Genomic DNA, 13,686 nt, shown 5'->3' with positions numbered 1-13,686 from the left:
AGGAAATCCTACGTCATCGTTACAAATGGCGGACGTTGTAAACAAGGCAGAGGGATACAAGTTTTAGTTAGCTAGCTAGCTAGATGTTTACCACAAAATGAATAGCATAGATTGCGAGCGTTTGGACAGCTTGGACGGCTGGGTCGCCATCAAAACGAACATATTCGAAGAAAACGAGACGTTCAAGCTCGGTTTTATCGTGCAGTGGAATGTTATCGAGTCCAAGTTTGCGGTCACCTGTCACAACAGAACTCTCCAGCGACAGAAGCGCAAAGACCAGCTTGCTATCTGCGAAACCGAAACCAGCTGGGCCGGACTCTTCTCTGTTAACGATTTAAAAAATGTCCACCGTCAGTTTACAGGGGTCGGGGATGTCGTCGCACCCTATTTCCCCGACCTGTCGGACTTCAAGGAGGGTAACATTTGGGACATGATCTTTCTCAGCAGCAATCGGACGTTTAACCAAGATGATCAAGAGAGAGATCTAGATACACCTTGCCGTCAGCTGGAGAAATACTTCAGCACTGCGATAGATGTCTGTGGCAGGAAGATAGTGCTGGACTCGCTTTTCCCGCAGGACGAGCGAGATGTCGAGGAGTACTTTGAGAACATGCAGGAGTTCAAGAGGAAAACGATGCAGGATGAAGTCACCAGGGCTAAGGATCACCTTAGAAAGGTCAGTGGCCACTTTTTAATGAGTGATCTATACAAGCTGTGGCCTGTCACTGTTCTTCAATCCTGGTCCAGACACATGGTTTGCACACTTTTGTTCCAGCCCAGCACTAACCAATCACTAGGCCTACGCCTTTGCTCATTTGAATCAGGAGTAGGCTACATTGCTGGGCTGGAACAAAAGCCTGCAGACTCAGGGGGGCCCCTTGAGGCATACCGGTAGTATACTCTGCTTACCGATGCCCCCACTATCCAGTAATCAAGTCACTTTGAGTAAACCCTAAAAATGTCTGTCCAACATTTAGGCATTTAAATCCCCTCATGACATTGGGATAGACACCCTTCCACCCTGGTTCACATAGGGGTTTAAATAAAGATGCAGTGTCACTGTCATCACTATTGTTGCACAATATGACAACACGTGAGAAGGAAAACATGACCAATCCCTCTCCCAGCCGGTTGATAATCCAGTCATGCTTCATTCCAGTTACTCATGTTGTTATCACTCTGCAAGGTGTTCTCCCCTGAGGTCTTGGCTAGAAACAGGGAGATTAGCCTGTCATTAATTCTCTGTTTCTATGTTGACAGTAGTTTTAGGATAATTATTTTAATTGAACTAGGCAAGTCAGTTAAGAACAAATTCGTATTTACAATGACGGCCTACTGGGGAACAGGGGCAAAACGACAGATTTTTACCTTGTCAGCTCGGGGATTCGACCCAGCAACCTTTCGGTTACTGGCCCAATGCTCTAACCACTAGGCTACCTGATAGCCTATGACACTATGCATTAGAGCCCAACTAATATATGTTTTTTGGTGTCATATTGTTTTGGGGAGGGCAGAACTTACTGATGACCCCATGCATTAGAGCCTGACTGATATGGTTTTTGGGTCCGATACCGGTAGCCTACTGTTTCACAGTGTCATTTCCCCAAACTTCTCATAAATTGCCATCCCAATTCGACTTTTGCTTTCAAAAGTATCTCAGTAGAACATGTAAGAATGAGCTATAGCCATTGAATTCTACCGTGCTGATATACCGTGCATTATAGGAAAAGAATGCACGCTCTAGCATGGTCTTCAAGCTAATCAGAGACAAGTATTCAACAATGCCATGGTATGAACTGTGTTAAAGCAGATAGGCTTTATAAAGCCTTTCAAACGGCAGATACATGACTTAGTTTTTACACTGCTGCTTCTCGCTGTTTATTATCTATGCATAGTCACTTTACCCCTACCCACGTGTACAAATTACCTGGACTAGCCTGTACCCCCGCACACTGACTCAATGCCGATGCCCCCTGTATACAGCCTCGTTATTCTTATGTCATTTTATTGTTACTTTAATTATTTCATTATTTATTAATATTTTCTTAAATCAATTTTTTTTAACTGCATTGTTGGTTAAGGGCTTGTAAGTAAGCATTTCACGGTAAGGTCTACACCTGTTGGTTAAGGGCTTGTAAGTAAGCATTTCACCTGTTGTATTTCACGGTAAGGTCTACACCTGTTGGTTAAGGGCTTGTAAGTAAGCATTTCACCTGTTGTATTTCACGGTAAGGTCTACACCTGTTGGTTAAGGGCTTGTAAGTAAGCATTTCACCTGTTGTATTTCACGGTAAGGTCTACACCTGTTGGTTAAGGGCTTGTAAGTAAGCATTTCACCTGTTGTATTTCACGGTAAGGTCTACACCTGTTGGTTAAGGGCTTGTAAGTAAGCATTTCACCTGTTGTATTTCACGGTAAGGTCTACACCTGTTGGTTAAGGGCTTGTAAGTAAGCATTTCACCTGTTGTATTTCACGGTAAGGTCTACACCTGTTGGTTAAGGGCTTGTAAGTAAGCATTTCACCTGTTGTATTTCACGGTAAGGTCTACACCTGTTGGTTAAGGGCTTGTAAGTAAGCATTTCACCTGTTGTATTTCACGGTAAGGTCTACACCTGTTGGTTAAGGGCTTGTCAGTAAGCATTTCACCTGTTGTATTTCACGGTAAGGTCTACACCTGTTGGTTAAGGGCTTGTCAGTAAGTATTTCACCTGTTGTATTTCACGGTAAGGTCTACACCTGTTGGTTAAGGGCTTGTAAGTAAGCATTTCACCTGTTGTATTTCACGGTAAGGTCTACACCTGTTGGTTAAGGGCTTGTAAGTAAGCATTTCACCTGTTGTATTTCACGGTAAGGTCTACACCTGTTGGGTAAGGGCTTGTAAGTAAGCGTTTCACGGTAAGGTCTACACCTGTTGTATTTCAACAACCAAGATAGTAGCACATATAAAGATGTTTCAAAGGCATAAAAAATGTATTCTTCTCTCCTTATTCCCTGTACCATGCTGCTCTAATCCTGTGGGTGTGAGGTGAGCACTGAGGCTGGATTGGCTTGGCAAGAGAGTGGAGATGTTTAAGAGGGGGAGAGAGAGAGGAGATGTTTAAGAGGGGGAGAGAGAGAACGATCTGAGAGACAAGGCAAGAAGAGCCTTCTATGCCTCAAAAGGAACAAAATTCGACATCCCAATTATTAGGATCTGGCAAGAAATACTTTCATAATTTCTAGAACCCATCGCCCTTCATGGTTGTGAGGTCTGGGGTATGCTCACCAACCAAGAATTCACTAAATGAGACAACCACTAAATTCAGACTCTGCATGCAGAATTCTGCAAAAACATCCCCAGTGTACAACGTAAAACACCAAATAATGCATGCAGAGCAGAATTAGGCCGATACCCGCTAATTATCAAAATCCAGAAAAGAGATGTTAAATTCTACAACCACATAAAAGGTAGTGATTCCCAAACCTTCCATAACAAAGCCATGACCTACAAAGAGATGAACCTGGAGAAGAGTCCCCTAAGCAAGCTGGTCCTGGGGCTCTGTTCACAAACACACCCCACAGAGCCCCAGGACAGCAACACAATTAGACCCAACCAAATCATGAGAAAACAAAAAGATAATTACTTGACACATTGTTGAGAATTTACAAAAAAAACAGAGCAAACTAGAATGCTATTTGGCCCTAAATAGAGAATACACAGTGGCAGAATACCTGATCACTGTGACTGAACCCAAACTTAAGGAAAGCTTTGACTATGTACAGACTCAGTGAGCATAGCCTTGCTATTGAGAAAGGCCGCCGTAGGCAGACATGGCTCTCAAGAGAAGACAGGCTATGTGCACACTGCCCACAAAATAAGGTGGAAACTGAGCTGAACTTTCTAACCTCGTGCCAAATGTATGACCATATTAGAGACACATATTTCCTTCAGATTACACAGATCCACAAAGAATTCGAAAACAAACCCGATTTTGATAAACTCCCATATCTACTGGGTGAAATACCACAGTGTGACATCACAGCAGCAAGATGTGTGACCTGTTGCCACAAGAAACCACCAGTGAAGAACAAACACCATTGTAAATACAACCCATATTTATGCTTATTGTTCCTTTTGTACTTGAACTGTTTTCACATCACTACAACACTATATATAGACATAATGACATTTGAAATGTATCTATTCCTTTGAAACTTGAGTGAAATGTTAACTGTTCATTTTTTATTGTTTAGTTCACTTTTTTTATTATCTATTTCACTTGCTTTGGCAATAGAGAGAGAGAGACAGTCCTGAAAGGCCAATGATGGAGGGAGAATTAATTTTTTAATTTAACTAGGCAAGTCAGTTAAGAACAAATTCTTATTTACAATGACCGCCTACACCGGCCAAACCCGGACGATGCTGGGCCAATTGTGCGCCGCCCTATGGGACTCCCAATCACGGCCGGATGTGATTCAGCCTGGAATCGAACCAGGGACTGTAGCGACGCCTCTTGCGTGTGCGCACACACACACACACACACACACACACACACACACACACACACACACACACACACACACACACACACACACACACACACACACACACACACACACACACACACACACACAGAGAGAGAGAGAATTGCAAACCCAGTGAGTCACTGTCATAAAGGTCAAGAAAGGAATAATAATTGTCCACATCAAAGGCAGATATGTAATTACTCTGTCTAATGAATGGATTCACCCACAAGGCATACAGCTGAAGTATGAACACATTACTAACATGACAAGGCATTATTCTAGATCAGACAGGAAGAGAGGGGGTCATAACCTAAAAGGCCCCAAGAGTCCCCTTTTATTGTTGACCAATAGCATTACTGTAAAGTTAACCTCCAATCAGTTATCAGACCTACAGGATGTAAAGACAGCAGCATAGAGGTTTGACAGAATGAGGATGGTTGAGAACAGCACAGAGGTTTGACAGAATGAGGATGGTTGAGAGCAGCACAGAGGTTTGACAGAATGAGGATGGTTGACAGCAACACAGAGGTTTGACAGAATGAGGATGGTTGAGAACAGCATAGAGGTTTGACAGAATGAGGATGGTTGAGAACAGCACAGAGGTTTGACAGAATGAGGATGGTTGAGAACAGCACAGAGGTTTGACAGAATGAGGATGGTTGAGAACAGCACAGAGGTTTGACAGAATGAGGATGGTTGAGAACAGCACAGAGGTTTGACAGAATGAGGATGGTTGACAGCAGCACAGAGGTTTGACAGAATGAGGACGGTTGAGAGCAGCACAGAGGTTTGACAGAATGAGGATGGTTGAGAGCAGCACAGAGGTTTGACAGAATGAGGACGGTTGAGAACAGCACAGAGGTTTGACAGAATGAGGATGGTTGAGAGCAGCACAGAGGTTTGACAGAATGAGGATGGTTGAGAGCAGCACAGAGGTTTGACAAAATGAGGACGGTTGAGAACAGCACAGAGGTTTGACAGAATGAGGATGGTTGAGAGCAGCACAGAGGTTTGACAGAATGAGGATGGTTGAGAACAGCACAGAGGTTTGACAGAATGAGGATGGTTGAGAGCAGCACAGAGGTTTGACAGAATGAGGACGGTTGAGAGCAGCACAGAGGTTTGACAGAATGAGGACGGTTGAGAGCAGCACAGAGGTTTGACAGAATGAGGATGGTTGAGAGCAGCACAGAGGTTTGACAGAATGAGGATGGTTGAGAGCAGCACAGAGAAGGCTGAATTCCTGAGAAGACAATACAACCGTTTATATAGAGCGTAATGAGTCACATTCGGGGGCTCGGCGGCCTTACATAATTCTCCCTTGAACTCCCTTGATTCTGGATCAGACAGAAGTGTTTAAAACTAGCCGGACCGGCGTAGAGACGACCTAGCAACCTATGGAACAGTGGGACATTAAGGCCACATCAAGTCATGGTAGAATAGATGTGGGACATTAAGGCCACACCAAGTCATGGTAGAATAGATGTGGGACATTAAGGCCACATCAAGTCATGGTAGAATAGATGTGGGACATTAAGGCCACATCAAGTCATGGTAGAATAGATGTGGGACATTAAGGCCACATCAAGTCATGGTAGAATAGATGTGGGACATTAAGGCCACATCAAGTCATGGTAGAATAGATGTGGGACATTAAGGCCACATCAAGTCATGGTAGAATAGATGTGGGACATTAAGGCCACATCAAGTCATGGTAGAATAGATGTGGGACATTAAGGCCACATCAAGTCATGGTAGAATAGATGTGGGACATTAAGGCCACATCAAGTCATGGTAGAATAGATGTGGGACATTAAGGCCACATCAAGTCATGGTAGAATAGATGTGGGACATTAAGGCCACATCAAGTCATGGTAGAATAGATGTGGGACATTAAGGCCATATCAAGTCATGGTAGAATAGATCTTCAGAGATAAATAAAATAAGACCTATATATCTCTGTCATCATAACGAACAGTAACCAGGCCATGGTTATCTGTGGGCTATAGGACTGTGTTAGTTCACAGAGCTAAAGGCATTAGCCTAGCTCTGAGAGAAGACTTAAGGGATAGTTTGGGAAGTTGTCCTTTGTCTGCTTCCCCAGAGTTCATTGGCATATAAAGGACTTCATACAGGTCAGTGACTGGACTTTGACTTGTTGCTTCACCTGAAGTTGGCCGTAGTTCATTCCACAGGTCATAAAGTGAACTGGCCAGTCACCTGACAAATACATGTGATTTTTTTGTATACGTGAGATTCTGTAATACGCTAGTTTGTTTCGTGTAAATATAATTTCATTGATTAGCCTAATAGATGAATGTATTGATTGATTGACAGATCCTCCAGAGTCACGGAGGTGCAGACAGAATGATCCTACTGCTACAGATCTACCACGAGGAGGACCTAGCCTACCAGGACCTGGTCACCGTAGCAACCACCTTCTACCAGTACCTGCTGCAACCCTTCAGAGACATGAGAGAACTGGCAGGACTCTACAAGATGGAGATACTGGTAGGTGGAGACACACACACACACCCCTCCCTTCAGAGACATGAGAGAACTGGCAGGACTCTACAAGATGGAGATACTGGTAGGTGGAGACACACCCCCCCCCCCCCCCCCCCCCCCCCTTCAGAGACATGAGAGAACTGGCAGGGCTCTACAAGATGGAGATACTGGTAGGTGGAGACACACACACCCCCCCCCCCTCCCTTCAGAGACATGAGAGAACTGGCAGGACTCTACAAGATGGAGATACTGGTAGGTGGAGACACACACACACACACCCCCCCCTTCAGAGACATGAGAGAACTGGCAGGACTCTACAAGATGGAGATACTGGTAGGTGGAGACACACATACACACCCCCTTCAGAGACATGAGAGAACTGGCAGGGCTCTACAAGATGGAGATACTGGTAGGTGGAGACACACACACACACACCCCCCTTCAGAGACATGAGAGAACTGGCAGGGCTCTACAAGATGGAGATACTGGTAGGTGGAGACACACACACACCCCCCTCCCTTCAGAGACATGAGAGAACTGGCAGGGCTCTACAAGATGGAGATACTGGTAGGTGGAGACACACACACACCCCTCCCTTCAGAGACATGAGAGAACTGGCAGGGCTCTACAAGATGGAGATACTGGTAGGTGGAGACACACATACACACTACGCAGAAACACACTACGCAGACACACACACTCGTACACACACACTGATTGATTGTAATTTATCGTGACCCAGAGACACTCTGTCTGCTCATGAGTTTTTGATAAAAGGTGGAATACGGCCAGAATCCAACTGCTCTGGTCTCTATCACCAAGCTGAGAATCCAACTGCTCTGGTCTCTATCACCAAGCTGAGAATCCAACTGCTCTGGTCTCTATCACCAAGCTGAGAATCCAACTGCTCTGGTCTCTATCACCAAGCTGAGAATCCAACTGCTCTGGTCTCTATCACCAAGCTGAGAATCCAACTGCTCTGGTCTCTATCACCAAGCTGAGAATCCAACTGCTCTGGTCTCTATCACCAAGCTGAGAATCCAACTGCTCTGGTCTCTATCACCAAGCTGAGAATCCAACTGCTCTGGTCTCTATCACCAAGCTGAGAATCCAACTGCTCTGGTCTCTGTCACCAAGCTGAGAATCCAACTGCTCTGGTCTCTATCACTAAGCTGAGAATCCAACTGCTCTGGTCTCTATCACCAAGCTGAGAATCCAACTGCTCTGGTCTCTATCACCAAGCTGAGAATCCAACTGCTCTGGTCTCTATCACCAAGCTGAGAATCCAACTGCTCTGGTCTCTGTCACCAAGCTGAGAATCCAACTGCTCTGGTCTCTATCACCAAGCTGAGAATCCAACTGCTCTGGTCTCTATCACCAAGCTGAGAATCCAACTGCTCTGGTCTCTATCACCAAGCTGAGAATCCAACTGCTCTGGTCTCTGTCACCAAGCTGAGAATCCAACTGCTCTGGTCTCTATCACCAAGCTGAGAATCCAACTGCTCTGGTCTCTATCACCAAGCTGAGGTCAAAGCCACAGTTCACTCATTTAGAAGAAAGTGATGCTCTGCCACGTCCACAGAAGTCAAATAACGTTTTGAATTCTATTATCATGTTCATCTCATTTTGTGCCCAAATCAACTCATTTGTGAATAGCTCTAATTTCTCTTTTTGAAACGTGAGGGGAAAAGCTGTGTTGTTTCATCATGGTGATGAGAGACCTAGCCTCTTAGTGGTTTTGTCCTAAACCCTTATATAACATGTATACAAAAGTATGTGGACACCCTTTCAAATTAGTGGATTCGGGTATTGCGGCCACACCCATTGCTGACAGGTGTATAAAATTGAGCATACAGCCATGCGATCTCCATAGACAAACATTGTCAGTAGAATGGCCTTACTGAAGATCTCAGTGACTTTCAACGTGGCACTGTCATAGGATGCCACTTTTCCAACAAGTCAGTTCGTCAAAGGCCACACAAGCTCACGGAACGGGACCGGAGACCGGGACCGGTGAGTGCTGAAGAGCGTAGCGCGTAAATAATCGTCTGTCCTCGGTTGCAACACTCACTACCAAGTTCCAAACTTGGTAACTTGGTTCCAAGCAACGTCAGCACAATAACTGTTCGTCGGGAGATTCATGAAAAGGGTTTCCATGGTCGAGCAGCCGCACACATAAGCCTAAGATCACCATGGGCAATGCCAAGCGTTGGCTGGAGTGGTGTAAAGCTCGCCGCCATTGGACTCTGGAGCAGTGGAAACTCGTTCTCTGGAGTAATGAATCACGCTTCACCATCTGGCAGTCCGATGGACGTATCTGGGTTTGGGGGATGCCAGGAGAACGCTACCTGCCTGAATGCATAGTGCCAACTGTAAAGTTTGGTGGAGGAGGAATAATGTTCTGGAGCTGTTTTTTATGGTTTTGGCTAGACCCCTTAGTTCCAGGGAAGGGAAATCTTAACACTACAGCATACAATGACATTCTAGCAAAATCTTTGGCAAAGCGATTTCTTGCAGCAATGTTCCAACATCTAGTTGAAAGCCTTCCCAGAAGAGTGGAGGCTGTTATAGCAGCAAAGGTGGGGACCAACTCCATATTAATGCCCATGATTTTGGAATGAGATGTTCAAGGAGCAGGTGTCCATATACTTTTGGTCATGTAGTGTATGTCTGTGTCCCTCTTACTGTGTTTTAAACAGGCAGGCCAAATAATTGGTGACGCTGATCTGATCTGTCAAAAACACAATTAGTGAAAAGAATATTGGAAAAGAATTGGTCTGCCTGTCTAAACGCAGCCCCAGTGTGTCGGGAGGAGGAGCTGGGTCCTAATCCCCCGACGGCGCTGTTCCAATCCCCCGACGGCGCTGTTCCGATCCCCCGACGGCGCCGTTCTAATCCCCGACGGCGCCGTTCCAATCCCCCGACGGCGCCGTTCCAATCCCCCGACGGCGCCGTTCCAATCCCCCGACGGCGCCGTTCCAATCCCCCGACGGCGCCGTTCCAATCCCCCGACGGCGCCGTTCCAATCCCCCGACGGCGCCGTTCCAATCCCCCGACGGCGCCGTTCCAATCCCCCGACGGCGCCGTTCCAATCCCCCGGCGGCGCCGTTCCAATCCCCCGGCGGCGCCGTTCCAATCCCCCGGCGGCGCCGTTCCAATCCCCCGGCGGCGCCGTTCCAATCCCCCGGCGGCGCCGTTCCAATCCCCCGGCGGCGCCGTTCCAATCCCCCGGCGGCGCCGTTCCAATCCCCCGACGGCGCCGTTCCAATCCCCCGACGGCGCCGTTCCAATCCCCCGACGGCGCCGTTCCAATCCCCCGACGGCGCCGTTCCAATCCCCGACGGCGCCGTTCCAATCCCCCGACGGCGCCGTTCCAATCCCCCCGACGGCGCCGTTCCAATCCCCCCGACGGCGCCGTTCCAATCCCCCCGACGGCGCCGTTCCAATCCCCCCGACGGCGCCGTTCCAATCCCCCCGACGGCGCCGTTCCAATCCCCCCGACGGCGCCGTTCCAATCCCCCCGACGGCGCCGTTCCAATCCCCCCGACGGCGCCGTTCCAATCCCCCCGACGGCGCCGTTCCAATCCCCCCGACGGCGCCGTTCCAATCCCCCCGACGGCGCCGTTCCAATCCCCCCGACGGCGCCGTTCCAATCCCCCCGACGGCGCCGTTCCAATCCCCCGACGGCGCCGTTCCAATCCCCGACGGCGCTGTTCTAGAAAGTAAAGCCTTTCTTCTGTTCTCTCCTGGCCCCTATCAGAAGTCTCTGGATGAGGAGGAGCTGGGTCCTAAGAGGATAGCAGCACTGGAGAGAGAGGCGGAGGAGTGGAGGAGGAGAGGAGAGGATGCAGTCTCCTCCATACAGGACATCACAGTCAGCTACTTCATAGAAACTTCTAAAGCCCTTGGAGGTAGAGAGAGACTGTGTGTATATGAAGCATTAAGAGCCCCCCCTTTAGACCAGCTCTCCAGATCCTCTCAGCTGCCCCCCCCCCTTTTAGAGCAGCTCTCCAGATCCTCTGTTTCCCCCCCCTTTAGAGCAGCTCTCCAGACCCTCTGTTGCCCCCCCCCCCTTTAGAGCAGCTCTCCAGATCCTCTGTTGCCCCCCCCCCCCCCTTTAGTGCAGCTCTCCAGACCCTCTGTTGCCCCCCCCCCCCTTTAGAGCAGCTCTCCAGATCCTCTGTTGCCCCCCCCCCCCTTTAGAGCAGCTCTCCAGATCCTCTGTTTCCCCCCCTTTAGAGCAGCTCTCCAGAACCTCTGTTGCCCCCCCCCTTCCTTTAGAGCAGCTCTCCAGATCCTCTGTTGCCCCCCCCCCCCTTTAGAGCAGCTCTCCAGACCCTCTGTTGCCCCCCCCCCCTTTAGAGCAGCTCTCCAGAACCTCTGTTGCCCCCCCCTTCCTTTAGAGCAGCTCTCCAGATCCTCTGTTGCCCCCCCCCCTCCTCCTTTAGAGCAGCTCTCCAGACCCTCTGTTGCCCCCCCTTCCTTTAGAGCAGCTCTCCAGGCCCTCTGTTTCCCCCCCCCTTCCTTTAGAGCAGCTCTCCAGACCCTCTGTTTCCCCCCCCCCCCTTCCTTTAGAGCAGCTCTCCAGACCCTCTGTTTCCCCCCCCCCCCTCCTTTAGAGCAGCTCTCCAGACCCTCTGTTGCCCCCCCTCCCCTTTAGAGCAGCTCTCCAGACCCTCTGTTGCCCCCCCCCTCCTTTAGAGCAGCTCTCCAGACCCTCTGTTGCCCCCCCCCCCCTTTAGAGCAGCTCTCCAGACCCTCTGTTTCCCCCCCCTCCTTTAGAGCAGCTCTCCAGACCCTCTGTTGCCCCCCCTCCCCTTTAGAGCAGCTCTCCAGACCCTCTGTTGCCCCCCCCCTCCTTTAGAGCAGCTCTCCAGACCCTCTGTTGCCCCCCCCCCCCCTTTAGAGCAGCTCTCCAGACCCTCTGTTTCCCCCCCCTCCTTTAGAGCAGCTCTCCAGACCCTCTGTTTCCCCCCCCCCCTCCTTTAGAGCAGCTCTCCAGACCCTCTGTTGCCCCCCCCTCCTTTAGAGCAGCTCTCCAGACCCTCTGTTGCCCCCCCCCCCTTTAGAGCAGCTCTCCAGAACCTCTGTTGCCCCCCCTTCCTTTAGAGCAGCTCTCCAGAACCTCTGTTGCCCCCCCCCCTTCCTTTAGAGCAGCCCTCTAGACCCTCTGTTGCCCCCCCCCCTCCCCCTTTAGAGCAGCTCTCCAGATCCTCTGTTGCCCCCCCCCCCTTCCTTTAGAGCAGCTCTCCAGATCCCCCCCCCCCTTTAGAGCAGCTCTCCAGAACCTCTGTTTCCCCCCCCTTCCTTTAGAGCAGCTCTCCAGATCCTCTGTTGACCCCCCCCCTTTAGAGCAGCTCTCCAGAACCTCTGTTGACCCCCCCCCTTTAGAGCAGCTCTCCAGATCCTCTGTTGACCCCCCCCCCCTTTAGAGCAGCTCTCCAGAACCTCTGTTGCCCCCCCCCTCCTCCTTTAGAGCAGCTCTCCAGATCCCCTGTTGCCCCCCCCCCCTTTAGAGCAGCTCTCCAGATCCTCTGTTGCCCCCCCTTCCTTTAGAGCAGCTCTCCAGAACCTCTGTTGCCCCCCCCCTTCCTTTAGAGCAGCCCTCTAGACCCTCTGTTGCCCCCCCCCTCCCCCTTTAGAGCAGCTCTCCAGATCCTCTGTTGCCCCCCCCCCTTCCTTTAGAGCAGCTCTCCAGATCCCCCCCCCCCTTTAGAGCAGCTCTCCAGAACCTCTGTTTCCCCCCCCTTCCTTTAGAGCAGCTCTCCAGATCCTCTGTTGACCCCCCCCCTTTAGAGCAGCTCTCCAGAACCTCTGTTGACCCCCCCCCCTTTAGAGCAGCTCTCCAGATCCTCTGTTGACCCCCCCCCCTTTAGAGCAGCTCTCCAGAACCTCTGTTGCCCCCCCCCTCCTCCTTTAGAGCAGCTCTCCAGATCCCCTGTTGCCTCCCCCCCCTTTAGAGCAGCTCTCCAGATCCTCTGTTGCCCCCCCCCTTTAGAGCAGCTCTCCAGAACCTCTCAGTTGCATATAGGGGAAACCCTGTGCCAAATGTACCTGTCTGTGTGGCTGATCTGTGTGACCAGGTATGCTGCGTGTGATGGAGGAGGATAAGCGTGGTTTTGGCCAGGCCTCCTGGGCCTCAGCAGCTCCTAGACTGGAGAAGCTGCGTTTCCTGCTGGCTAAAGAGACCCTGCAACACATGAGAGCTACTGAGATGTGTCTACACCGCAAGAAACACACCATCAGAAAGAAGGTACTGTGTGTGTGTCTGTGTTTTAAGAGGCCATTCTCTGGATTGGTATTCCGATCAGATTCCCTGGGGGTGTCTGTAGCTCTGTCTGTAGCGGTGTCTGTAGCTGTGTCTGTAGCTGTAGCTGTGTATGTAGTTGTACCTGTGTCTGTAACCGTGTCTGTAACCATGTCTGTAGCACTGTCTGTAGCTATGTCTGTAGCTGTGTCTGTATCTCTGTCTGTAGCTGTGTCTCTGTCTGTAGCTGTGTCTGTGTCTCTCCGGGTCTTTGATCTATAGAGCTGAGTGTGAACAGAGAATTCCCCAGACAAACATACAGACACCCCTCCAGCTGTATGTCTACGTGTGTCAACTACCAACACCAGTCTGGATTCTGAACATCTCACAACTCTAGGAACAAGAAAATAGCTTCTCAACTTTC

General features: G+C 49.6%; 1 protein-coding gene across 1 annotated transcript in view; it reads left to right on the top strand.

The window, feature by feature from the left end:
• The first annotated feature begins 6 nt into the window (after positions 1-6).
• The window catches only part of LOC129834854 (WASP homolog-associated protein with actin, membranes and microtubules-like), a 33,210-nt gene continuing 19,530 nt past the window's right edge, over positions 7-13,686 (top strand). The window contains exons 1-4 of the mRNA XM_055900182.1: positions 7-676; positions 6,845-7,018; positions 10,776-10,926; positions 13,099-13,268. Of these exons, the coding sequence (XP_055756157.1) occupies positions 98-676; positions 6,845-7,018; positions 10,776-10,926; positions 13,099-13,268 (1,074 nt within the window). The 5' untranslated portion in view covers positions 7-97. The remainder of the gene's footprint in view (positions 677-6,844; positions 7,019-10,775; positions 10,927-13,098; positions 13,269-13,686) is intronic.

This window comes from Salvelinus fontinalis, chromosome 35 (assembly GCF_029448725.1).
Source record: "Salvelinus fontinalis isolate EN_2023a chromosome 35, ASM2944872v1, whole genome shotgun sequence".
Classification (NCBI taxonomy): Eukaryota; Metazoa; Chordata; class Actinopteri; order Salmoniformes; family Salmonidae; genus Salvelinus; species Salvelinus fontinalis.
Note: the sequence above shows the minus strand (reverse complement) of the source record. Positions and strands in the feature narration are given on the sequence as shown.